This window comes from Piliocolobus tephrosceles, chromosome 5 (assembly GCF_002776525.5).
Source record: "Piliocolobus tephrosceles isolate RC106 chromosome 5, ASM277652v3, whole genome shotgun sequence".
Classification (NCBI taxonomy): Eukaryota; Metazoa; Chordata; class Mammalia; order Primates; family Cercopithecidae; genus Piliocolobus; species Piliocolobus tephrosceles.
This window is the reverse complement of record NC_045438.1, coordinates 101,413-126,865: the sequence shown is the minus strand read 5'-3', so window position 1 is coordinate 126,865 and position 25,453 is coordinate 101,413. Positions and strand designations below refer to the sequence as shown.

Sequence of the window (25,453 nt, the reverse complement as noted above, 5' to 3'; positions counted from 1 at the left end):
ACTTTGACATTCATGGTGGAGTTTGGACCTTGTAACTGGTAAAGCCATGAGACTAAATGAAATCATCATCTGTGAAGATAGAAGGAACCAAAAGATTTATTATTCCAACATTTAGAGAGTATGAAGACAAAGGTCAGCAAAGGACACTGAAAAGGAACAGTGAAAAAGAAGGAAAAATCAAGGGAGTGAACTCGTAGAAATTAATGAAAGAAAATGGCTCAGGAAAGAGATCAGCTGTGTCACATGCAGTTAGGAATATTCTTGTATATCTCTCCTGGTGTATATAAGCAAGTTTCTATAAGGTCTGTACACTCACATCAATTGCTGGGATATAGGGTATGAAATGTTTAACCTCAGGATAGTGCAAATTATCTTCCAAAGAGACCACACCAGCTTATTCCACTCTTAGCCATGTAGGAGATTTTCTGTTAATCTACCTCTTCAAAACTGTGTATTAGTTATTGTTCTTAACTTTTACCAATCTAATTGATGTAGAGCATTGTCTCAATGAAGTTTTGATTTATATTTTCTTGATTATTAATGAGTTCTAAAACCTTTTCACGTTTGTTGGCCATTTGTGTTTCCTGTTCTGTGAAATGTTTGTTTTGCCATTTTTCTGTTATTTTTTTATTATTTGTGAGAATTCCTATATATTCTACATACTCACTTTTCGAGTTTATGTGTTGGCCATATCTTCCAGTTTGTGGTTTTTTACTTTTTAGTTTTCTAGCACCTTTACTGAGTAGTTCCTCCTTTTCTAGTGATGTATATTGCCACTTCTGTCTTACGTCACAAGTACATATAGATATTGTCTTAATCAGTTGGGCTGCTGTAGCAAAATAACATAGACCAGGTGGCTTCAACAACAGAGATTTATTTTTTACAGTTCTGGAGGCAGAGAAGTCCAAGATGAAGGCACTGATCACTTCAGTTCCTGCGTTAGAGCTTTCTCTGCTTTGCAGAGAGCTGCCTTCTCTCTGTGTCTTCACAATGGCGGAGAGAGAGAGAGAGAGAGAATGTGTGTTCTGGTCTCTCTCATCTTATAAGGACACTAAACCTAACTTGGGGGTCATATCTTCATTACCTCTTCTGAACCTAATTACCTCCCAAAGGCCCTACCTCCAAATACCATCATATCAGGGGCAAGGGTTTCAACATATAATTTTGGGGGACACAAACATTCAGTGGTTTTGTTTCTGGAGTCTTTATGCCATTCCATTGGACAATTTATCCTGGGCCTGTCTTCTGCTATCTTAATTACTGTTGCTTCAGAAAAAGTCTTTTGGTAGGGTAATCTATTCTTCAGGAGTGCCTTAACTATTTTTGGTCTTTAGCTCTTCCATATATGTTTTAAAATCAAGTTCCATTTTTAAAAAAAAAAAAAAAAAAGCCTTTTGGATTTTTGCTGCAATTACATCAAAACTATATAAATCAGATTCGGGAAAATCGATATCTCTATGTTGTGTATTCTCGTGACAAGGCATATTTCTAAATTCGTTTTGTTGATTTATAAATGTTTCCTATTAGGCCTTGTGGATCTTTGTTCATTTTCTTCCTGGATGTCTTATATGTGTTGTAAATGGTGTTCTTGACTTAAAAATAGATTTCTAACTGTTGCTGGTAATTAGAGATACAAGTAATTTTTGTATATTGATAATCAGTGAGCAAATCATTTTACTGATTTCAGTTTTCTGAGTACACCCATAGTATCTGTGATTGATATTTATTTTCTTCCTTTCAGACCTTTATGCCTTCAGTTTTTCTTTTGGCAGTAACTCAGAGTGACTAGTAGCAATTATCGTGGGATTTCGGCTTTGTTCTTAATTTTTAAAGGGAATGTTTTTAATGTTTCCCTCTTACTAGCTGTTAGAATTGAGAGTTTTTAACTTTGTGTTTTCTTCTTGACATCAAATGTCGAGTAACTTAGTGGGGAAGGGACTTACTAGAATGGAAGACACAAGAAAAGATTGACTTCAGGGGAAACAGGAAATGGGTTGAGAACATACTGAGTTAACATAGTGTAAAAAATGTTAAAAATTTTAAATTGAAGTGTGTAATTTGAGGTGATCATGGACAGGGATGTAGATGTGTTTATCATCATATAAAATAAAGTCAATAATAAGATACCCTACTGTGGATATAAATATTCATATATAATATATTCTTTCCTTTGTCTTTCCTTTGTCTAAGGAAAGAATATGAATGATGCCATGGTCAAGGATAAAAACCTAAAAAACACAACTACTTCTTATTTGATAGGTGGAAGAAATTGAAAGGAAATAGGAGAGATAAGAGACTCAATAGTGTTTAACATCAAAGCCCAGAGAGTAGAACATTTAAGGAGGTAATTGTTAGTTGTACCAAATGAAATGCCACAGAGAGGTGTAGGAAGATCAGGACTGAAAAAAAGGAAGGCATTGAATTTGACATTTGACATTTTAGATATCTGGTTTCAGTCAAGTGAGGGAACCAAAACCAGTTTTCAGTGAGAGTAAGTGGAGGGTCCTAAATTGGAGAAGGGGGGTTTAAAATACCTGCTTGTTAAATTTTGCAGTTAAAGAAAAGACAAATGGGTAGATTGAAAACGAAGGTGTAAGAGGGAAAGTTCTTTTAAGATAGGAAAAGATGTATGCATTTTAATTTTGATAATTACCTAGTTGCCAATACTGGTTATTGTCAAGGGTTGTAAATTTAATCTAATAAGGGAAAATCATCATTTGTTTTGCTTTACATTGTTCAATTATGAATCTGGGCTTCTGCTAAATTTCACAGTGTGTTTTTCATCAAAATTGTGTTTCTGTTAGGAAGAAAGTAGAGGAGAGTAGAGATAGAGTAAGAAGCTAGCAGTCTCCCTGGATAAATTTATATTTTATCTATATGTCTTCTTTGTTTATTATGTCATGTCTCCAAAAGCTTGGTTGTAAAGAGTGAGAGGGCATTGAGCTCTTATTTTTCTTCCCAAATGGAAAATGTCTTAATCCTTTTCTGTCCTGATTATCCCCCAATTTGAATGCCATCTTGACTTATTACCTGGTAAATTCTCAAATAGATTTGCTGGGTCATCTATCCTTTCTAGTCAGTCCATTCATCTATTTAATCACTTTTTCTTTTGTACTAAATTGTTGACACTAAGAATTTATAATCTATGTTGGGTACGGTTAAAATACTCCCCATTGTTCTCAATATTTTCTTGTTTGTTGTTATGTAATTATTTTTACAAATGAACTTAAGTACCTAATGTTTGGTTATAATAGCATCAATTCATCTTTACTCCACAAATCATTTGTTTAATAGAGAATTTAATGTATTGGTTAATTTAGAGAGGATTGACACCTTTACGATACTGCATTTGTCTTCCTTTTATATTTCTGTAGTTTTAATATTTTTAAAGTTCCTGTATATGTTTACATTTTATTTTTAGATACTTAACATTTTTCTATTATTATTGGGATTTTTATTCCACTTTAGTTTCTAATTTTTTTATTTATGGTAAAATATACATAAAATTAACCATTTTAAGTTTGTTAAGTTAGATTTACATTGTTAGGCAACCATTATCACCACCCATCTCGAGAACAGTTTTTATCTTTCCACGCTGAAACTTGATACACATTTCACAGTAACTTCCAACTCCTTCCTCTCCCCAGCCCCTGACGACCACCATTCTACTTTTTGTCTCTGAAATTGTCTATTATGGAAACTTCATATAAGGGAAATTGTACAGTGTTTGTTCTTTTGTGACTGGCTTATTTCACAGCATAAAATTTTCAAAGTTCTTTCCATGTTGTAGCTGTGAGAATTTCCTTTTTTAGGTGAAACAATATTTCATTGCATGTATATACCATATTTTATCCATACATATTTCACAGTGTGTTGGTGGATACTTAAGTTACTTCTACTTTTTGCCTATTGTGAAAAATGCTACTGTGAACATGGGGTACAAGTATCTGTTCAAGTAGTTGCTTTTATGTTTTGTTGTTGTTGTTGTTGTTTTTGTTTTTTGTTTTTTTTTTTGAGTGTATACCTAGGAGTGGAATTGCTAGATTATATGTTCTTTGTTTAATTTTTAAAGGAACTATCATATTGTTTTCCACAGCAACCACACTATTTTAACATTCCCAACCAATATTGCACCAAGATTCCAATTTCTCCACATCCTTGCCAAAACTTTTTTAATGTGTTTTTGATAGTAGCCATTCTACTAGGTGTGAAGTGGTATATTGTTTTAGTTTTGATTTTCATTTCCCTAATGATTTGTGTTACTGACCATCTTTTTATGTGCTTATTGGAAGTTTGTATATATTCTTTGGAGAAATATCTACTCAGTTTCTTGCTCGTTTTTTGATTGGGTTGTTTGGGTTTTTTTGTCTTTTGTTTTTGAATTTTAAGAGTTCTATCTATGTTCTGGATATTAACTTCTTATGAGATATATGATTTGCACTTTCTTTCCATTCTGAGGGTTGTCTTTTAAATCTGTTGGTAGTCTTTTCATAAAAGTTTTTGGATTTGATGTAGTTCCATTTGTCTGTTTTTGCTTTTGTTGCCTGTACTTTTAGTGTTACATTTAATAAATCATTGCTAAATCTAATGTCATGCTTTACTACTGTTAAAAGTTTCTTTCGTGCTTGTGTTTAGGTCTTTGATTGATTTGAAGTTAGTTTTTATATAAGGTATCAGCTAAGGGTCTAACTTCATTTTTTTGTATGTAGATATCCAGTTTTCCCAGCACCATTTGTTGAAAAGACTGTCCTTTTTTAATTGAATGGTCTTGACACTTGCCAAAAATCCTTTGGCAGGGTTTATTTCTGGGCTCTATTTTATTTCATTGATCTATATGTTTGTCTGTATGCCAGTACCGTGCTACTTTGATTACTTATTTTTATAGTGTTTCCAGGTGTTTGTTTTTTGTAGAGAAAAACACTAGTGACATTTAATATTAATTTAGTAACCACGTATCTCACTGAATTCTTAAAGGATTTTTTAATTGATTGTACAGCGACTAGGATTGCAACCCCTGCCTTTTTTTTGTTTTCCATTTGCTTGGTAGATCTTCCTCCATCCCTTTATTTTGAGCCTATGTGTGTCTCTGCATGTGAGATGGGTCTCCTGAATACAGCACACTGATGGGTCTTGACTCTTTCTCCAATTTTCCAGTCTGTGTCTTTTAATTGGAGCATCTAGTCCATTTACATTTAAGGTTAATATTGTTATGTGTGAACTTGATCCTGTCGTTATGATGTTAGCTGGTTATTTTGCTCATTAGTTGATGCAGTTTCTTCCTAGCGTCGATGCTCTATACATTTTGGCATGTTTTTGCAGTGGCTGGTACCGGTTATTCCTTTCCATGTTTAGTGCTTCCTTGAGGAGCTCTTGTAGGGCAGGCCTGGTGGTGACAAAATCTCTCAGCATTTGCTCGTCTGTAAAGGATTGTATTTCTCCTTCACTTATGCAACTTAGTTTGGCTGGATATGAAATTCTGGGTTGAAATTTCTTTTCTTTAAGAATGTTGAATATTGGCCCTCACTCTCTTCTGGCTTGTAGAGTTTCTGCCTAGAGATCCACTCTTAGTCTGATGGGCTTCCCTTTGTGGATAACCTGACCTTTCTCTCTGGCTGCCCTGAACATTTTTTCCTTAATTTCAACTTTGGTAAATCTGACAATTAAACCAACAAAGATCAAAAGAGACAAAGAAGGCCATTACATAATGGTAAAAGGATCAATTCGACCAGAAGAGCTAACTTTCTTAAATATACATGCATCCAATACAGGAGCACCCAGATTCATAAAGCAAGTCCTTAGAGACTTACAAAGAGACTTAGACTCCCACGCAATAATAATGGGAGACTTTAACACCTCACTGTCAACGTTAGACAGACCAATGAGACAGAAAGTTAACAAGGATATCCAGGAATTGAACTCAGCTCTGCACCAAGCGGACCTAATAGACATCTACAGAACTTTCCACCCCAATCAACAGAATATACATTCTTCTCAGCACCACATCTCACTTATTCCAAAATTGACCACATAGTTGGAAGTAAAGCACTCCTCAGCAAATGTAAAAGAACGGAAATTATAACAAACTGTCTCTCAGACCACAGTGCAATCAAACTAGAACTCAGGACTAAGAAACTCAATCAGAACCGCTCAACGACATGGAAACTGAACAACCTGCTCCTGAATGACTACTGGGTACACAACAAAATGAAGGCAGAAATAAAGATGTTCTTTGAAACCAATGAGAACAAAGATACAACATACCAGAATCTCTTGGACGCATTTAAAGCAGTGTGTAGAGGGAATATTATAGCACTAAATGCCCACAAGAGAAAACCGGAAAGGTCTAAAGTTGACACCCTAACATCACAATTAAAAGAACCAGAGAAACAAGAGTGTTTACGTTCAAAAGCTAGCAGAAGGCAAGAAATAACTAAGATCAGATCAGAAGTGAAGGAGACAGAGACACAAAAAACCCTTCAAAAAATCAATGAATCCAGGAGCTGGTTTTTTGAAAAGATCAACAAAATTGATAGACCGCTAGCAAGACTAATAAGGAAGAAAAGAGAGAGGAATCAAATAGACACAATAAAAAATGATACAGGAGATATCACCACAGACCCCTCAGAAATACAAACTACCATCAGAGAATACTGTAAACACCTCTACGCAAATAAAGTAGAAAACCTAGAAGAAATGGACACATACACTCTTCCAAGACTAAACCAGGAAGAAGTTGAATCCCTGAATAGACCAATAAGAGGCTCTGAAATTGAAGCAATAATTAATAGCCTACCAACCAAAAAAAGTCCAGGACCAGACGGATTCACAGCCGAATTCTACCAGAGGTACAGAAGGAGCTGATACCATTCCTTCTGAAATTGTTCCAATTAATAGAAAAAGACAGACTCCTTCCGACTCATTTTATGAGGCCAACATCATCCTGATATCTAAGTCTGGCAGAGACACAACAAAAGAAGATAATTTTAAACTAATATCCCTGATGAACATCAATGTAAAAATCCTCAATAAAACACTGGCAAACCTAATCCAGCAGCACATCAGAAAGAAAGGTTATCCACCATGATCAAGTGGACTTCATCCCTGGGATGCAAGGCTGGTTCAACATACGCAAATCAATAAACATAATCCGGTATATAAACAGAACCAAAGGCAAAAAGCACATGATTATCTCAATAGATGCAGAAAAGGCCTTTGACAAAATTCGACAGCCCTTCATGCTAAAAACTCTCAATAAATTCGGTATTGATGGAACGTATCTCAAAATCATAAGAGCTATTTATGACAAACCCATAACCAATATCATACTGCGTGGGCAAAAACTGGAAGCGTTCCCTTTGAAAACGGGCATAAGACAGGGATGCCCTCTCTCACCACTCCTATTCAACATAGTGTTGGAAGTTCTGGCTAGGGCAATCAGGCAAGAGAAAGAAATCAAGGGTATTCAGTTAGGAAAAGAAGAAGTCAAATTGTCCCTCTTTGCGGATGACATGATTGTATATTTCAAAAACCCCATCATCTCAGCCCAAAATCTCTTTAAGCTGATAAGCAACTTCACCAAAGTCTCAGGATACAAAATTAATGTGCAAAAATCACAAGCATTCTTATACACCAATAACAGACAAACAGAGAGCCAAATCATAAATGAACTCCCATTCACAATAGCTTCAAAGAGAATAAAATACCTAGAAATCCAACTTACAAGGGATGTGAAGGCCCTCTTCAAGGAGAACTACAAACCACGGCTCAGTGAAATAAAAGAGGACACAGACAAATGGAAGAACATTCCATGCTCATGGATAGGAAGAATCATTATCATGAAAATGGCCATACTGCCCAAGGTAATTTATAGATTTAGTGCCATCCCCATTAAGCTACCAATGACTTTCTTCACAGAATTGGGAAAAACTACTTTAACGTTCATATGGAACCAAAAAAGAGCCTGCATTGCCAAGACAATCCTAAGCCAAAAGAACAAAGCTGGAGGTATCACGCTACCTGACTTCAAACTATACTACAAGGCTACAGTAACCAAAACAGCATGGTACTGGTACCAAAACAGAGATATAGACTAATGGAACAGAACAGAGTCCTCAGAAATAATACCACACATCTACAGCCATCTGATCTTTAACAAACCTGACAAAAACAAGAAATGGGGAAAGGATTCCCTATTTAATAATAGGCTAACCATATGTAGAAAGCTGAAACTGGATTCCTTCTTTACACCTTATACGAAAGTTAATTCAAGATGGATTAGAAACTTCAATGTTAGACCTAAAACCCTAAAAACCCTAGAAGTAAACTTAGGCAATACCATTCAGGACATAGGCGTGGGCAAGGACTTCATGACCAAAATGCCAAAAGCAATGGGAACAAAAGCCAAAATTGACAAATGGGATCTAATTAAACTAAAGAGTTTCTGCACAGCAAAAGAAACTACCATCAGAGTGAACAGGCAACCAACAGAATGGGAGATAATTTTTTCAATCTACTCATCTGACAAAGCAGAACCTACAAAGAACTCAAACAAATTTACAAGAAAAAAACAACCCCATCAAAAAGTGGGTGAAGGATATGAACAGACACTTCTCAAAAGAAGGCATTCATGCAGGCAACAGACACATGAAAAAATGCTCATCATCACTCGCCATCAGAGAAATGGAAACCAAAACCACAATGAGATACGATCTCACACCAGTTAGAATGGCGATCATTAAAAAGTCAGGAAACAACATGCTGGAGAGGATGTGGAGAAATAGGAACTCTTTTACACTGTTGGTGGGACTGTAAACTACTTCAACTATTGTGGAAGACAGTGTGGTGATTCCTCAAGGATCTAGAACTAGAAATACCATTTGACCCAGCCATCCCATTACTGGGTATATACCCAAAGGATTATAAATCATGCTACTATAAAGACACATGCACACATATGTTTATTGTGGCACTATTCACAATAGCAAAGACTTGTAATCAACCCAAATGTCCATCAGTGACAGACTGGATTAAGAAAATGTGGCACATATACACCATGGAATACTATGCAGCCATAAAAAAGGATGAGTTTGTGTCCTTTGTAGGGACCTGGATGCAGCTAGAAACCATCATTCTCAGCAAACTATCGCAAGAACAGAAAACTAAACACCACATGTTCCCACTCATAGGTGGGAATTGAACAGTGAGAACACTTGGACACAGGAAGGGGAACATCACATACTGGGGCCTGTCATGGGGTGGGGTGGCGGGGGAGGGATAGCATTAGGAGATATACCTAATGTAAATGATGAGTTAACGGGTACAGCATACCAACATGGCACATGTATACATATGTAACAAACCTGCACATTGTGCACGTGCACCCTAGAACTTAAAGTATAATAAAAAATAATAAATAAATAAATAGATTGTACAAAGATACAATTATGTCTACTGCAAGTAATCATACTCTCAAAATCTTTTTTTTTTTTTTTTTTGGTCTTTATTGCACTAGTTTTAAAACAATGTTAATTCTGCTGGCTACATAATTGTATTTCATTTTCTCATTTCTGGTTTAGTGGAAATTCTTCTAATATTTCACCATAGAGTGTGATGTGGCATTTGGTTTGAGATATATTCCTCAACTTTTGAGGTTGACATCAAAAAGCTTAGTTGCAGTTTGGTATTTAATTGCAATTCATTTGTTGTTCCTGTTATCAAGAATAGAATGTTAGTCTGAAGACATCTAGGAAGGACTACTCAAGACAGTTCTGTGATGTATAAATATATCACCATGTGTCATAGGAACTTAACTAATTGACTTTTTCTTCTTTTTTTTTCCCTTGTAGAATGGCCAGAGTTTTCTGGTCTTGGATGAGCAACGATTTGCAAAAGAAATTCTTCCCAAATATTTCAAGCACAATAACATGGCAAGCTTTGTGAGGCAGCTGAATATGTGTGAGTATGGACAGCAGTTTATTTGGAGTACTATTATCAGCTACTGATGAAGCCATTTTTCCCCCATTAGGGTGGTAAAGGAAAATTATTCCATACCAGGACCACCAAGTTTTGACTCATTTATTTTAGTTATTTGAATTTTGAATCTTTTTCAGATGGTTTCCGTAAAGTAGTACATATCGACTCTGGAATTGTAAAGCAAGAAAGAGATGGTCCTGTAGAATTTCAGCATCCTTACTTCAAACAAGGACAGGATGACTTGTTGGAGAACATTAAAAGGAAGGTGAGCTATTGTGAACATGAGCTGATTCGGGTATTGACCTGGAGTGTGCTTGACCAAGATTTTTATTTCACCTGTTGAAAGTACAGAAATACACAACTGTTCCTTGTTGGGATGAATTAGGAAAATAAAGTTTTACTTGTTTCCCTGTATTTTTTTCCTAAGTTAGCTTAAAAATAAAATAAAATAAGTTCCTGCTAGAATGTGAGCTCCCTGGAAGGCTTTTTGTATAGTTTGCTATTGTATATACAGTGCCTACAATAAGTCTTTTCTAATAATATAAATATGCCCACATAGTAGGCTTTCAGAAATACTTTCAGTAATACATTTTGTAATGCATAATATCTTTTGGTAAAACAAGATATTTTACTAAATCTATAAAAGGAGTGGACCATGGAAGAAAATGGCCTAGCATGAACCTCTTACTGCATAAATTTAATTAAATGTGGAATGTGGCAATAAAGAGGCTTGGGGGAAACTGCAAGGAGTTTGGCATAAGGGGAGAATAAAAGACCCTAAGATATTCCTGCTTGTGGAAACTTTTTCACATTAAAAAACATTTTTTTAAGTACATTATTCCTTGCATTCCCTCCCATTGAGCTGTGAAGTTTATTCTTTCCCTAGCATTTCATCCCGGGCTTTTGGAACCAAATCTCACTTCCTGAACAGGCTACGAAAACCTCTTCTGATAGGGCAGCTTTGAGTTACAATCATGAGTGTTTACTGTTCCTTTGATTTTCTAAATTTACTTTTTCAAAGGTTTCATCTTCAAAACCAGAAGAAAATAAAATTCGTCAGGAAGATTTAACAAAAATTATAAGTAGTGCTCAGAAGGTTCAAATAAAACAGGAAACTATTGAGTCCAGGCTTTCTGAATTAAAAAGGTAAAGTTTTATTTCCAAATATAATTTTAATGTGGGAATTGGATATTTGTCTGTGTGTGTTGGGTTTGGAGGTTGTCTGATGTTTTATTGTACGTACTCAGATCACTTTGTTGAAGCCAAGATCAAAGGTCATTTTTCTGCAAGTATTGGTTCCCTTTACTTTGATTTGTGGCCATAGACTTTACCCTAATATTGTTTTCATTATGATAGTCAGAAGAAGATATAAACCTAAGCATATCAAAACAATTTGATGTATAAGTCTTAGCGATAAACATTAGGTCTTTAAGATGATGTAGGAAATAGCATTCTACTTAGGTTAGCTCATATGGTGTTCGTAGACAGTGAGGGCATATGACATAAAAACCCTGTATGTTACCCATCCTTTTTTAGTGGCTGTCGCTTAAGACTTCTCTGGGTGGGCTCTTAAGAAAAAGTAGGACACAAAAAATCGGAAAACAATAATACAAGAGAGTTGCCCTGCTTAATGCTTATTTCATATAGACTTGGAAAAGTGTTATTCAGACCTTTTATCTACAGAAAGATGCTTCATTGTATTTTACTACATTTCTTGGCACCATTATTCTAACTTGCCATACTAATAACTTGTATATAGAGTAGATGGTGTATTACTCTTCTTAGTAAATAGCTGGAATTTTTCTGTATCCTAGTAGGTGCCAAGGGCTTAAGAGTAGTTTACGTATTCTCTCTTCCATATCAAATGTGGGACATTACTTTAGTTAATCATAACTCAAATATCTTCATTAAAAGAGGAACCTATGACTTTGATTTATTTTTTAATAAGCTTTAGGCTTTCCCTTTTTGTGTACTTTATTTAACAACTGGTTTACTGTATGTATCTTGTGTATGCTAGCTGCTCTTTGATCCAGTTCCTTGGACCACAGTTTTAGCCCTTAAAGAAAGTGATCCCCAAATCATCTTTTGTGTCTTAGAGGAAGCTTTCTTCTTATCTTTTTTTTGTTTGTTTGTTTTTGTTTTTGTTTTGAGACACAGTCTCACTCTGTTACCCAGTCTGGAGTGCAGTGACTTGATCTCACCTTACTGCAACCTCTGCCTCCTGGTTCAAGGGATTCTTGTGCCTCAGCCTCCCTAGTAGCTGGGATTACAGGCATGTGCCAGCTAATTTTTGTAGTTTCAGTTGAGATGGGGTTTCACCATGTTGGCCAGGCTGTTCTCAAACTTCTGACCTCAAGTGATCCGCCCACATCGGCCTTTCAAAGTGCTGGGATTATAGGCATGAGCCACCGCACCCGGCCCTATGTATCTTTATTTAGTAAGCAGGTAACAACATTTTAAAATTTGAATCAGAAAAATACAGTAGTTATTCAGTAAATATTAACATCTCCTTTGGTTTACCTTTATATGTAAATCTCCAGTTCCTTTTATATTAGTTTGGATTGAAGAAGATGATTTGTGGAGATTAACAAAAGATGGATAATTAAAGCATTTAATAAGTAGAGTGTCTGTCATGTCTTTTCAGCATTATCCACGCTGCTTATATTTAACAGCATAATGCAGTTTCAATTTAAAAAGGTGAACAAAGAAGGAGCTATTCATATTTGGCAAGTTATTGTGCAAGTTAATATCCATATTATTGGATATGCTTTTTCAGAATAACATTTTAGTGGTTTACATATGCTTTTGTTTGAGATAGATCTTAAGATAGTTTTAAAATCTGACAGACTTTAGTTTGACTTCAACACTTACCAAATTATTTGTATGATCTTGAGCAATTCCCTTCAATTCTCTGTACCTCAGTGTCCTCATCTATAGAATAGAGATAATGACTTATTTCTTGGTGGGTTTTAGAGAATTTTTAAATAAGTAATACACATAAAATGTCTAGCATAGTGCTTGGAGTATAGTAAGTACTGGGTATATATCACTACCCTTTGTTTCCCAAGGTTAGATTAGGAAGGCCTGAATTCACTTGGTAGCCACAGTCGAAAGACTAGCTTATTTTTTTTTAAGCAAAAAGTAATGAGCCAGATTGTCAAAAGTAGTAAATTGCCAACTACTATATCGATGTAGGCATATGTCTTTAAGTTTCTGTGTATATATTGCCATGAGTAGCAGATAATACACTTAAGAAGGAATGATTCTGGTGCTGAGCGTGGTGGCTCACACCTGTAATCCCAGCACTTTGGGAGGCCGAGGTGGGTAGATCACCTGAGAGTCAGGAGTTTGAAATCAGTCTGGCCAACATGGTGAAACCCCGTTTCTACTAAAAATACAAAAAAATTAGCCAGTTGTGGTGACACATGCCTGTAATCCCAGCTACTTAGGAAGCTGAGGCACGAGAATTGCTTGAACCTTGGAGGCGAAGATTGCAATGAGTGGAGATCGTACCACTGCACTTCAGCCTGGGTGACAGAGCAAAGCTCTGCCTTTTTTTTTAAAAAAAGGAATGATTCAGGAGTTGTGTCAAGGTAGTTGTCATTCCTATGTAATTGAACCAAAGTTTTCTTAGTCTCGTAAATATATATAGAGTAAAAATAAGTGTAGTTAAGTTGTCTGGTTTTCTTAATTAAAGATATTGTGGTCTGGTTTTCTGACTGATTTTTTTGTTTTATTTTGTTGCTTAATAAATTATAACATAGTGAGAATGAGTCCCTTTGGAAGGAAGTGTCAGAATTACGAGCAAAGCATGCACAACAGCAACAGGTTATTCGAAAGGTAAGAAGCTCTTTTCCCTAGGACCGTAATTTGCGTTTGTTTAATGGGTACTGTATTGTGACCCAAAAAAGTCAGTATTGAGTGTCTGTGATTGATCTTAGTTTCTTACATATTGGATGCACAGATCGAAGTAAAAAATGAAATGAAATTAAGCCAAGTGTAACATATTTTTAATAAAAAATTTCTCACTAGCTAAAGATAGTTATTCCATACTTGCAGATAATGTCTCAGTAGCTTTTAGTAAATAATCTTTTGCCTAATATAACAACTTTGAAACACTTTATTTTTATGGGCTTAATTAATACACTACCAATTTCTTTTAAAATTAGAAAACATAGCCTTACTGGTTTTTTTTTGTTGTTGTTGATTTTTATTATAAAAGGCATAGTTTAGGTCTTAGAAGATAAATGACAAATATTTTCAAATCAGTTGACCAAATTATGACTTCAAAAAATTTCTCAATGTATGCAGTTATTAGTCTGTGCAGAAAAGCAGTTAACATAGTAAAATGAATTTTAAATTTTAGTATGTGAGCTAAAAATTTAATAGAGGAGTTGGAATCCCTCCGTTTCATTGTGTCCTTGTGATTTAATCTTTGCATATCAGCTTTCGTTTGCTAATAAGAGATGAAACATAGTAATTAAGGCAGCTATTTTTTGCTCATGAGTAAACTAGACTCTTGAGTTAAAGCAACAGGTTTTTTGAAGGGGAGCTTCTGATTGCTCCTGCTTAGAAGGCCCTTGAACTAAAAATAGGGTTGTGACTGACAGGATCAGGGTCTAATGGAGAAGGCTTAAAGCAGAGATGAATAGCAGTTGCAGCCTGTGGCCTATAGTCAACATAGATTTACTTTTTTTTTTTTTTTTAATTAGTGTGCAAGTGAAGGTTGAATGTAGTAGAATTCAGTTCTAAGTGTTTAGTACAAGTACGTATATTTTTAAAACTTTCATAGGCAACTCTAATGTGCAGCCTGGTTAAGAATAGTTGATTTAAAACAATAGATGTACCTTAACCTGTACTTTATGGAAACAGTCTGTTAATAGTTTTCAGAAACAGTGTTTTGGTAATATATTAACTTACAACACTCTATAATGTGTAGATTTTTTTGTTTTTTCCTGAAAGCAAGAATATTTGATAAAATAGCTATATGACATTTCAGTTTTTCGTAAATGCTAACGTTCTGTCTTCTAAAATTTGAGTTTGAATCTCTGTACTTTGTTGAGTGATGTTTATATAATGCATGTTGATAACCAATAATTTTTACTCTGCTCCTGGAATTTACTGTCAGACATGGATTAATTGAGAATAATATGTGTGATGGTTCAGTTATAGGACTTAACAGGTACAGAAGTTACATGCTGTAAGTGTTAGATGCCTTATCTTCTTCAGATAAAAATCCCTGTATAATGTGATCTGGAAGTGTCAAAAGAGAATTGAGATGTAGAATAAATTTAATTTAGCCACTGATTGATGTTCTTATAAATTCAACCTGAAGTTTTTAGAATTTTCCCATAACATTTATTAATTAAAAAAATTGAAGTCGAGTTGTATCATAGACATCTTTAAGCTTACATATTGTCTTTTCATTAGCTGTTAGCATTTTCTCTTGAATAAGCAATTTGGCGGCTACCCTCCTTTTCATAGACTCTAATACTATCAAACTCTTCAGTTAAAATGTCTATATTTTGGTCCATTGAAAAATTGATATTGATTATAAGGCAGACCTCTTAGTAGCCTTTTTTTGTGAGGAAATGCTCACTGTTAAAAGCTATACAATAGATATTTTTAATTGATAATACTCTATTTAATCATGTAATTTCACAAAGCTTGTAAGCACACTTTCTGCACAGAGTCTAAATAGTGCTCCAATCACTTTTGGCTTTTATTCATAGCTTCTCAGTGATACACTACTTTTTATAGTTTACCATATGATCCTCACCTTTTATAGCACCTTTAGGAAGTCGGCAATGTAATTTCAAGACATACTCTTAAGCCAGTGGTTCTTATACTCACATCAGTATCCAGTCACACGTAAAGGGCTTTCTAAACACATGCATTACTGGATCCCATGATCTGAATTTCAGATTCAGCAATTCTGTAGTGGGATCGAGAATTTAACATATCCATAGTTCCTAAGCTAGTGTTGTTGGTTTATGGGCCACACTTTAAGAAACACTACTATGAAATATGAAAGCTTGTTTGTGTATCTTGACAGTTTTCTCTCTATATTTAATCAAATATTAAAGATTAGCTTCCCTTGTCAGTAGGAAGTTTTGACAGGTAGGTCTCAACATTAATCTTTATAGAATCAGGCAATAAACTTTTTTCTTTTTCTTTTTTTTCCTTTGGTTGCAAGCAGAGTTTGTTTGTTTGTTTAGAAATGGAGCATCACGATGTTGCCCAGGCTGGTCTTGGACTCCTGGGCTGAAGCAATCCTCCTACTTAGGCTTCCTAAAGTGTTGGGATTACAGGCATGAACCACCATGCCTGGCGCATCAACTGTTTCTAACTTGAAAATTTTATGATTATTCTGAAGGAACTGAGAGTTTCTTTTGCCTCTGTTACCTGGTATAAGTAAAATGTTGCCTATCAAACACCAGTTTTCTCTTTTGCATCATAATGTAATCTTCTTTAAAGTATTTGAAGTAAAAAAGTTGGGATCTACACCCAGGCAAGTTTGGTACTTATCACCAAAACAAATAAACTGCCTGGAAGCTGGTATATTTCTTTAGACAGCAGTTGTAAGGTGCACATGGATTTCAAGTGGTAATATGTGAGAAATTATGAGACTTAGAATTCTGAGGACAAATTATTATAGAATTTGTTTTATAAGACTTGGTAATAGAGACAGAAGAATTAACAGTATAATGAAAGAATTTTTGTTTACATTTTTTTCAGATTGTCCAGTTTATTGTTACATTGGTTCAAAATAACCAACTTGTGAGTTTAAAACGTAAAAGGTAAGTTTTTATGATATAGCATTATGGCCTGTATATAGACAGTCAGACTTGTTAGCGTTTAACTATGAATAGCCTACGTTAGCTGAGTATATGCTTGTTGTCCCAAAAGAACAATTTCCTTTGTTAAATTATACTCTTAAAATCTCTAGAGTGATATTATTTTTTAGTTTTACCATTCTACTGATGTTTGTGAGAGATAAGGATAGCCTAAGTGGTCACTTTATAGACATACATACAGTTAATAAAGAATATTCACTTTTCATTCACATTATTAAAGTAGCATTAGAAGGCCTGAGTGAGGGAAATTTAAAAAGAGGCCATATGTTCAAAAGAAAACATCAACCTTTGTTTTACTTGACCTCTCTTAGTTTAATCCGCTCATAGTCTTTTTAAATCTGTATCTCAACCATGGGTTGTGATACCTGTAAGTGTTAGCAGCTACTATCGTCACAGCTAAAACATTAGAAGAATAATGGACAAAAGGAACAATTGAAAGGAAAAAATGATCTGTAACACTAAGATTTGGGGAAAACTTGATTATGATCAGAACTTTATGACCTTAACTACTTCCGCTAATTAGTTCTTATGATATTATCTGTTTTTTTTCTATATAAATACAGTTCATAGAGTTGTGTAGTTCAGTAAGCAATGAAGTATAACTCGAGAGAATAGTTTATTATAACAAAAAGAGTGTAGAAAAATGGAGAATTGAAAGTCCTAGATATTCTCATCCAGCAGTTTCTTTTCCTAAGATGTAATTATTTTTAAGTTTATTTATTGTTACTGAAATTTTTTATGCATTATTAAAGTGAGTATGCATGTGTGTGTGTTTGGGTAAGTTAATAGAGGGAGTTTAAATTCCTTGTGTTTGTCACTGAATTGCATATTCTTCTGGTTTTCAGGCCTCTACTTCTAAACACTAATGGAGGCCTCTACTTTCAGGCCTCTACTTCTAAACACTAATTCTTCTGGTTTTCAGGCCTCTACTTCTAAACACTAATGGAGCCCAAAAGAAGAACCTGTTTCAGCACATAGTCAAAGAACCAACTGATAATCACCATCATAAAGTAATTTTTTAGTTAGAGTCTATTTTATATTTATTGTGTCAGACTAAATTTTATTATGGCAGTGTTTCATGCATTCAAAGAAGTGTGGTGAATAACAATTCAAGTGTTCATCCCACAGCTTTGTTAAACTGTGACATTTTTTATTATTTGCTTTAGATTATTGTAAGAAATAAATCATCACAAATCTAGTTGTTCCAGTTGCCTGTTTCCAAATTTTTCTCTCTCCCCCTCTCTTGTCTCACCTCTTTACTGTCCCTGCTTACCCTAGAGGTAGTCACTATCTTGAATTAGTATCTATCATTTTCATGGCCATTTTGTATGTGTGAATCCAGGAGCAGTACTTGGTATTATTTTGCATATATCTAAACTTCATGTAAATAATATAATTTTGTGCATATCATTTTACAGTGTGGCTTTTTTTTTTTTGGTGTTGCTTTTGAGATTTATTAAACATAGAGATTAGTTTATTCATTTCTTTTTTTTTTTTGTCTTACTGTTTTTTTTATTTTTTTGAAACAGGGTTTCACTCTGTCACCCAGCCTGGAGTGCAGTGGTACGATCTTGACTCACTGCAACCTCCACCTCCTGGGCCCAAGCAATTCTCTTGCCTCAGTCTCCTGAGTAGCTGGGACTACAGGTGTGTGCCACCACACCTGGCTAATTTTTGTATTTTTTGTAGAGATGGATTTTCATCATGTCACCTAGACTGGTCTCGAACTCCCAGACTCAAGCCATCTGCCTGCCTCAGCCTCCCAAAGTTTTGGGATTGCAGGCATGAGCCACTGCACCTGTCCTATTCATTTTAATATTATATAATAATTGAATATTTTGAAAATGTAATTATAATAATTTAATGTGATTATATATTCTTACATTGGTTATTTTATTTTCAACTTTTTTTAAAATTGTGCACCAACTAGACTGCTTTTTACTCCAGCAATTTAAATTTTTACCTTCATTTTGTCACAAGCTTTCCGGATAATTTGTCAGATTTCTATCCAGTGGCAAATTAGTCCAGTCCAAAGTCAGATCGTTTTTATTATCTTTTTGTTACTACTTTCAAACTTCAGAATTCAAAATAGTTCTTCAGATTTATTATTAAAGTAACAAGATTTTGTTCTTGGACAATCAAACTTAACCTCACGTCTGATTTCTTTTCCCACTGCTATTAGAAAATAAGCATACCTATTTTGTTTTTAGGATTGAAGGCTCATGTAAGTGGATGAAGAGTTTTACATTTGTGACTGGGTTTATATATTTTAAAGTACTTCACATCCTTTGCCACTTTATTATCTAGTATTGGAATTTATAGATTTTTTGCATTTTAATAATGACTTTAGTTTGCTTTATAGGATTGAACTTACTTTGCTTATACAGCTATAGCCTGAATATATCTGTAGATTAAGTTTAAAAAAATCATTGCTAAAAAGCCAAGCTAACCTGTAACTGAGATAGGTGAAGTGCGTTTTTTTCCTCTTAGTGAAGCTATTTAATGAATAAGAATAAAACATATTTCAAAACAGAGCAGCTTGAGCTGAAACAGTATCCCTGTCAGCACGGTTGCTGTCTGGTTGTGCTTGAAATTTCTAGTGAAGTCCTAAGACTTTTTTACTCTTTGGGCATAAAAAATACTGTAAAATTTGAAGATCTTTCCATAGAAACATTTTTAGGGATGTCATCTTCAGGGTCCCTAACAGTAAAAGTAGTAGTTAAGTGTAGAATACAGTTAATATACCTCATACCTCTGTGAATTGGTGCTACTAGTACCAATTAGTATGTAAGTTCCATAAGAGCAGAGAAGATACTTGTTTTGCATACCCCGAGATTCAGTAAGTAGTAGTTGCCCAGTTATTTTGTAAATGATATCTTGTTTGGTAGTCAATGATTTTGATTTTTAGATATATTTTTCTCTCTGAATTTTTAGGTTCCACACAGTAGGACTGAAGGTTTAAAGCCAAGGGAGAGGATTTCAGATGACATCATTATTTATGATGTTACTGATGATAATGCAGATGAAGAAAATATCCCAGTTATTCCAGAAACTAATGAGGATGTTATATCTGATCCCTCCAAGTAAGGAGTTTGTGAGATAAAATGTATGAAAATATTGATTACTTTTCTTATTACAGAGCAAAATTCAAAACTACTTTGTTCTTTGAAAGACTAACAATCTTTCTCACATTTGGATTATTTAACTGAATAATTAAGCTAAATTATTCAACCAGATAAAGCCTCACCCCCTCTTCCTCTCAAAGGAGGTAATACTGAAAATTAATTGATTTTTAATTTTTATTTTGTAGTTAAGCACTTCTCATTGAATCGTTATGGTCTTTTATACTATGAAGTACCAATATTGTGATTAAGCTGCTCGCTCAAGAAATTTAAGCCTTTCAGTATGTGGTATGGGGAGAGAGTTTCCATTTAGAATGAATGGATAGTATGAACTTATTAAATTTGAAAATGTGATAGGTTCTTTCTTTTATTGCTAATCTAGCTGTAGCCAGTACCCTGATATTGTCATCGTTGAGGATGACAATGAAGATGAGTATGCACCTGTCATTCAGAATGGAGAGCAGGGTGAACCAGCCAGAGAATCCCTAAGTTCAGGCAGTGATGGCAGCAGCCCTCTCATGTCTAGTGCTGTCCAGCTAAATGGCTCATCCAGTCTGACCTCAGAAGATCCAGTGACCATGATGGATTCCATTTTGAATGATAACATCAATCTTTTGGGAAAGTGAGTGCTTATCTAGATGTTGTCTAAAATTATTTGCTTTCTTTGTTCACTTCACGTGTTCTATTTCTCTTTTGAGTGATCTTCCTTTCAGATGATGAACCCACATAATCCACCTTTCTCTGTTTTGGTTAGTGTTGAGTTCTGCAATGAATGGGATTTAATCATCCCAAGAGTAGTCCTGGTATTTTCCTGCTAGTTTCTCAGATTCCTGTGATGATATACTTACTTTGAGTGTACATACAGTGTTTGTGATTATATATATTTGTGTATCCGAACTGTAGAATATTGTAATTTCTAGTAAGGGACTTATAACAAAGAAAACTTAGTAATAATCAGTAATGAGATTAAACATTTTATAATATATAGAGGAAAAAGGTAAATCATACTGTTCCTGCAGGGTGTTTTTTTCTGTAAATACTGAAGTTTTCTGTAAAGGCTATGAATTTTCAGTTAACCAAATTTGCAGGAATTCCTATTCTTGAATAATATCTCTTAAGATTAAGAACCGGTAAAGATGCAGCAGCTGCTGGAAATATCTTGCCTAGCCAAGTTGTAATGGTGATTTTTAAACATAAAAACAAGGATATCTAATATTTGATTTAAAATTTTTTTTCCCTTAGGGTTGAGCTCTTGGATTATCTTGACAGTATTGATTGCAGTTTAGAGGACTTCCAGGCCATGCTATCAGGAAGACAATTTAGCATAGACCCAGATCTCCTGGTTGATGTAGGTACTTTGGGTAATCTTTGCTTTACTGGTAGTTTGTGTATTTATGTATATTATTTAAAAATCAGTACGCCATTTTGTTTTGTATTCTACAGGTTGTTTTTGCATTTTCTTTTTTTAAATTAATGATTTTGTTTATCAGAAAGATAGGTTTGGGACATTGAAGGAGAGTGATTACCACCTGCCTTGGAGTAGCAATTGAGCTAATCTCCCTGTGGGAACATATCATATCTTTTCAGGAGTACTGTTAAGTTCAGGTCTTGTCTGGACTTGTTGCTGTTTTATGTTTTGCTCTAGAATGATTGTCAGTAAATAGGAATTTGTGGAAATTAGTAATAGAGGTACCTAGCCGGGAAGTAGCATGGAGACAGCTTTTAATACTTTGGGGATTAACATTTTTTACTCAAATATATTTTAATATATTTGCCTTATTTTTTACATTTTTATATTTTGAGTCACAAGATTCCCCTGCTCCAATCCACCATCCCTATGAAGTTGACCTCAATATTGACTGGACTGAGAATTCTTTTATCTACGGTTTCTGCCACTAACCACCTTTCTTACTCTGTTCTCTCTTGTCCCTGCTATTCCTCCCTTCTTTATCTAAAGCTTCCTACATGGCCTGGTCCCACTCAAATGAATCTTGTTCTGTCTCCTGTTTCCATTTTCTGATGTGAACAGTTTTCTCTCTTTATCCTGGAAAATTATGTTGTCTTTTTTCTGTGTTTCTTGCCTTACATTGCAGCTTCTCTTACCCTTTTAAAAGCCTCTCGGGCGAAACAAGAATTAGTTCTTTCTGCTGTTCAGTCTTATTTCAAGTTCATTAATTTACTGCATTACTCCTCTGCTTCTCACCAGTCCTTGTCAATGTCCCAAGGGCTTATTCTTACTCTCACCTCACAGAGTGAATTTTACTTTCTTTGAAGATTTCTTTTCCATTTTGACCTGTGTTTCTATCTTATGAATACATGTTAATTTGAATTTTACATCCATGTTGATGACTTACTTCAACTTAGCAGTAACATGACAGTGTTTGTTGATCCTATCAGCCCTTCTCCCCTCTTTAGATCCAGAGATCTTTCAAAATAGTTTTCCTTTAGATCACCAAGAACGAAATAAAATTCCATAACTCTGGCCATGTTCAAACCCTTACAGTCTTCAACTAGGTCATTTTAATTCAACTTTAAAACATTTGCCACATTTATTTGCCGTAAAGACCTTATCCAGTCAACAATCCCTTATTCACAGATGATAATTAACTATACTCTCGTTCTTTCGTAAGTAATGACTACTTCCAATCTTATATCCTTTCTTAGAAGTAATTCCTTAAACCAATTTGTCCCCCTGTCCTTTGCCTCTGTATTTGTCCCCTCTATCCTTGATCTTTCCCATCTGCCTTCAGTAGTTAGAGATCTGCCCCATCTTAAAAAACAACCATTTTGACATCTGGCTTTGTTCATTTACCATTCTGCTTCTCTAACTCCTTTACTACAAAACTTTAGAAATGAGCAGCTATATTTACCTCTTTTTTACTCTGTTTTGTCTGAAGCTTTGTATTGTGTTGCTTATTAACTCTAACGCTGCACTGCCTGTGTTGTTTTGTTTTTTTCCATTGTAAGTATGCTGTGTGTGATTTTTCTTTTCTTTTTGCTGTATTAGTCCATTGGGCTAGTGGAAAGTTTGTTTTGAATCAGACAAGTTTGGGTTCTATTATTGGCTCATGTTACTTACTAGCTGTGTTACTAACCTTGGAAAAGTTACTCTCTCTTGCCTAGTTTCTCCATCTGTTAAATATTGCTAATGTCTAACATGAAGGGCTGTTGGCAAGAATTAGAAATAATTAACACTGTTATTAACATTATTGGGCATTCTGTACAATAGATCTTTTATTGTTGATTTTGGAGGTGCTGTATTTTTTTGTTCTCTCCCTGTCTGCCTAATCTTCTGTGTTTTATCTAAGAGCTTTTCTTTTTTCTACTATCTTCTACTTAAGGGCATCCCCTAATGCACCCAATCTTTCAGTCTCTTTTATTTTTTCTATCTCTCATCTTTTTCCATTCTTCCTCTGTGAAGAGATTTTGGCTTGTAAGATTGCTTTTAAATGTGTATATCCAGCTCTTAACATTTTTCTAAAGTAAACTTGACTTGAATTCTAATTCCATGACTTTGGGATCATCAGTTAGCTCTTACCTCGGATTATTTGATTTAACAACAAACTTCTTTATTCTCTGTATTAGCTACATTTTACAACTTTCTCATTTTCTGTAATGGTATTAGACTTCTGTTTACTTACGAGGATAGTTATTCACAGAATCACCTTGAATTCTCTTTCTCTCATCATTCACTAAGTCCTGTTTTCTAAAATAGCATTCACAAGCCATCCCTATATTCTGTTTTCACTGTTGCTTTTCTCATCCAAGACCCTCATTATTTTATCCTTGAATTGTGCTGTATTGTCATAAATAAAAAGTCCACCTATACTGCTTTGTTCTCTGAGACGACAAAGATGGTAAGAATGTCAATAAGTGTGCTGAAAAGTTTACAGCTTTTCTCTGAGGAGTTCAGTACTGGTAACCTAGAGTGGGGTCACAGCAGGAGAGGCCAGACCTTAGAATTCAACCAGCTGTGTCAGCTTATATATGATCTACCTTTTCTACCATTTGTCTCCTGGGAATACATGTAGGATATCCCTGACTTAGTGGGTAGGGGTTGTTGGGCAAAGAGAATAGAGGAGCTTACAGTGCTGGTCCTCCTCAGATGCCACTCTGTGTAGGGACAAAATGTGGGTTAGGCTTCTTAGGCAGTGATAAGCTAAACTGGTAGAGATTGATTATCATGAGTACTCTCAAGGATCTGAGCTTTCTTCCTTTTCTGAGGTTAGTAGTTGGTAAGAAAGGAGAAGGAAATGAAAAGGCAAAGCCAGGGATTTTTGTAGGACTACCATGAGTGTGGAACTTTAAAGAGAGGAATCAGTGTCTAGAGAGAATGGAGAAAGGATCTGCCTGTGGCTTTTTTTGCATCTCATTCTATCCTGTGAACCATTTGGTGTGTTCATTCTCATAAAAGGCCAACTTAGTGACTGCATTTCATCATTCAGGCCATTCCCAAGGCTCTTATTGCTGACAGGATGTGGCCTCTACTTTTCAAACCTATGTATATAACTTATTCAACAGAACTTCTGTGTTATTACTATTTCTGGAACATATCCTACTTTCTTTTTTGATGCCACTAGTGTTATACACATGTGTTCTTCCCCCCATCTTCTCCTTTCCAAGTTCTAACCTAATATTCTCTAGGTACTGACCTATATCACACAGTTTTATCAGCCCTTTTTGTTTCATTATGTATGTTTCTGTGTGCGCTTTCCTCCCTTCCCATTCTCTTAACTCCTTAGTGCTTTTGAGCACCACCATCTTCTGTTAAAATACTGTATTGTATCTGAACATGTGTTACTATTTGATGTTGGTCTTACCTTGTCCTTTTAGATTGTAAGCTCCTAGAGAGCAGGAATGATGTCTTTATGATGTCATTTATTTCTTAAAGATACTCAGTAAATTTCTATGGAATGAATGACTTTAAAGCTTATGACTTATAGTTACCTCTATAAACTGGCTGGACTGAGGAGTACAGTAAGCAGTGATCTTAGCACTTAAAATTTTCCTTCTGAGATGTGGTGAAAAGAACCAACAAGTAGATATGCCATTTGTCACAGGGCTTCAATTGAGGTATAGTTTAGGAGCCACTGTCATAGAGCATGTTCTGTAAATTTTTTACCTAACCAGGTATTCAGTGAAGGCTCAGTGTCAGGGCAGAGGTCTCAACCCTGCACACCACTTAAGGCCAAAGACATTTAGAGAGAAAAAATAAAGGAAATGAAATTGAATGATAAATAATGAAGAAGGGAGGAGGTGAAAACCACTATTTGTCTCACGTGATTTACTCCAGTGTTTTTTAGAGAAATTCTTACAACATGAAATTTCATCTAATGCATGGGCTAGCTTGTTCTGCTTTTGTTTGTTTTTCTTTCTGCTTTTCTCTTTCAAACTTGTTTAACTGTATAGAAGCTTCCTAGTGCAGGGGCTACATCTCTTCACCCAACATGGCTGTGTAACAATTTTGAACACACAATTATTTTAAATTATTTTTTAAACTTA

The 25,453-nt window shown here is 34.9% G+C and overlaps 1 protein-coding gene across 2 annotated transcripts in view; it reads left to right on the top strand.

The window, feature by feature from the left end:
- The window catches only part of HSF2 (heat shock transcription factor 2), a 38,302-nt gene that overhangs the window by 7,773 nt on the left and 5,076 nt on the right, over positions 1-25,453 (top strand). For both annotated transcript variants that reach the window (XM_023197145.2, XM_023197144.2), the window contains exons 2-10: positions 9,846-9,954; positions 10,110-10,237; positions 10,994-11,118; positions 13,737-13,812; positions 16,711-16,772; positions 17,752-17,839; positions 19,764-19,912; positions 20,334-20,573; positions 21,194-21,299. In XM_023197145.2, coding sequence (XP_023052913.1) covers positions 9,846-9,954; positions 10,110-10,237; positions 10,994-11,118; positions 13,737-13,812; positions 16,711-16,772; positions 17,752-17,839; positions 19,764-19,912; positions 20,334-20,573; positions 21,194-21,299 — 1,083 coding nt within the window. The remainder of the gene's footprint in view (positions 1-9,845; positions 9,955-10,109; positions 10,238-10,993; positions 11,119-13,736; positions 13,813-16,710; positions 16,773-17,751; positions 17,840-19,763; positions 19,913-20,333; positions 20,574-21,193; positions 21,300-25,453) is intronic.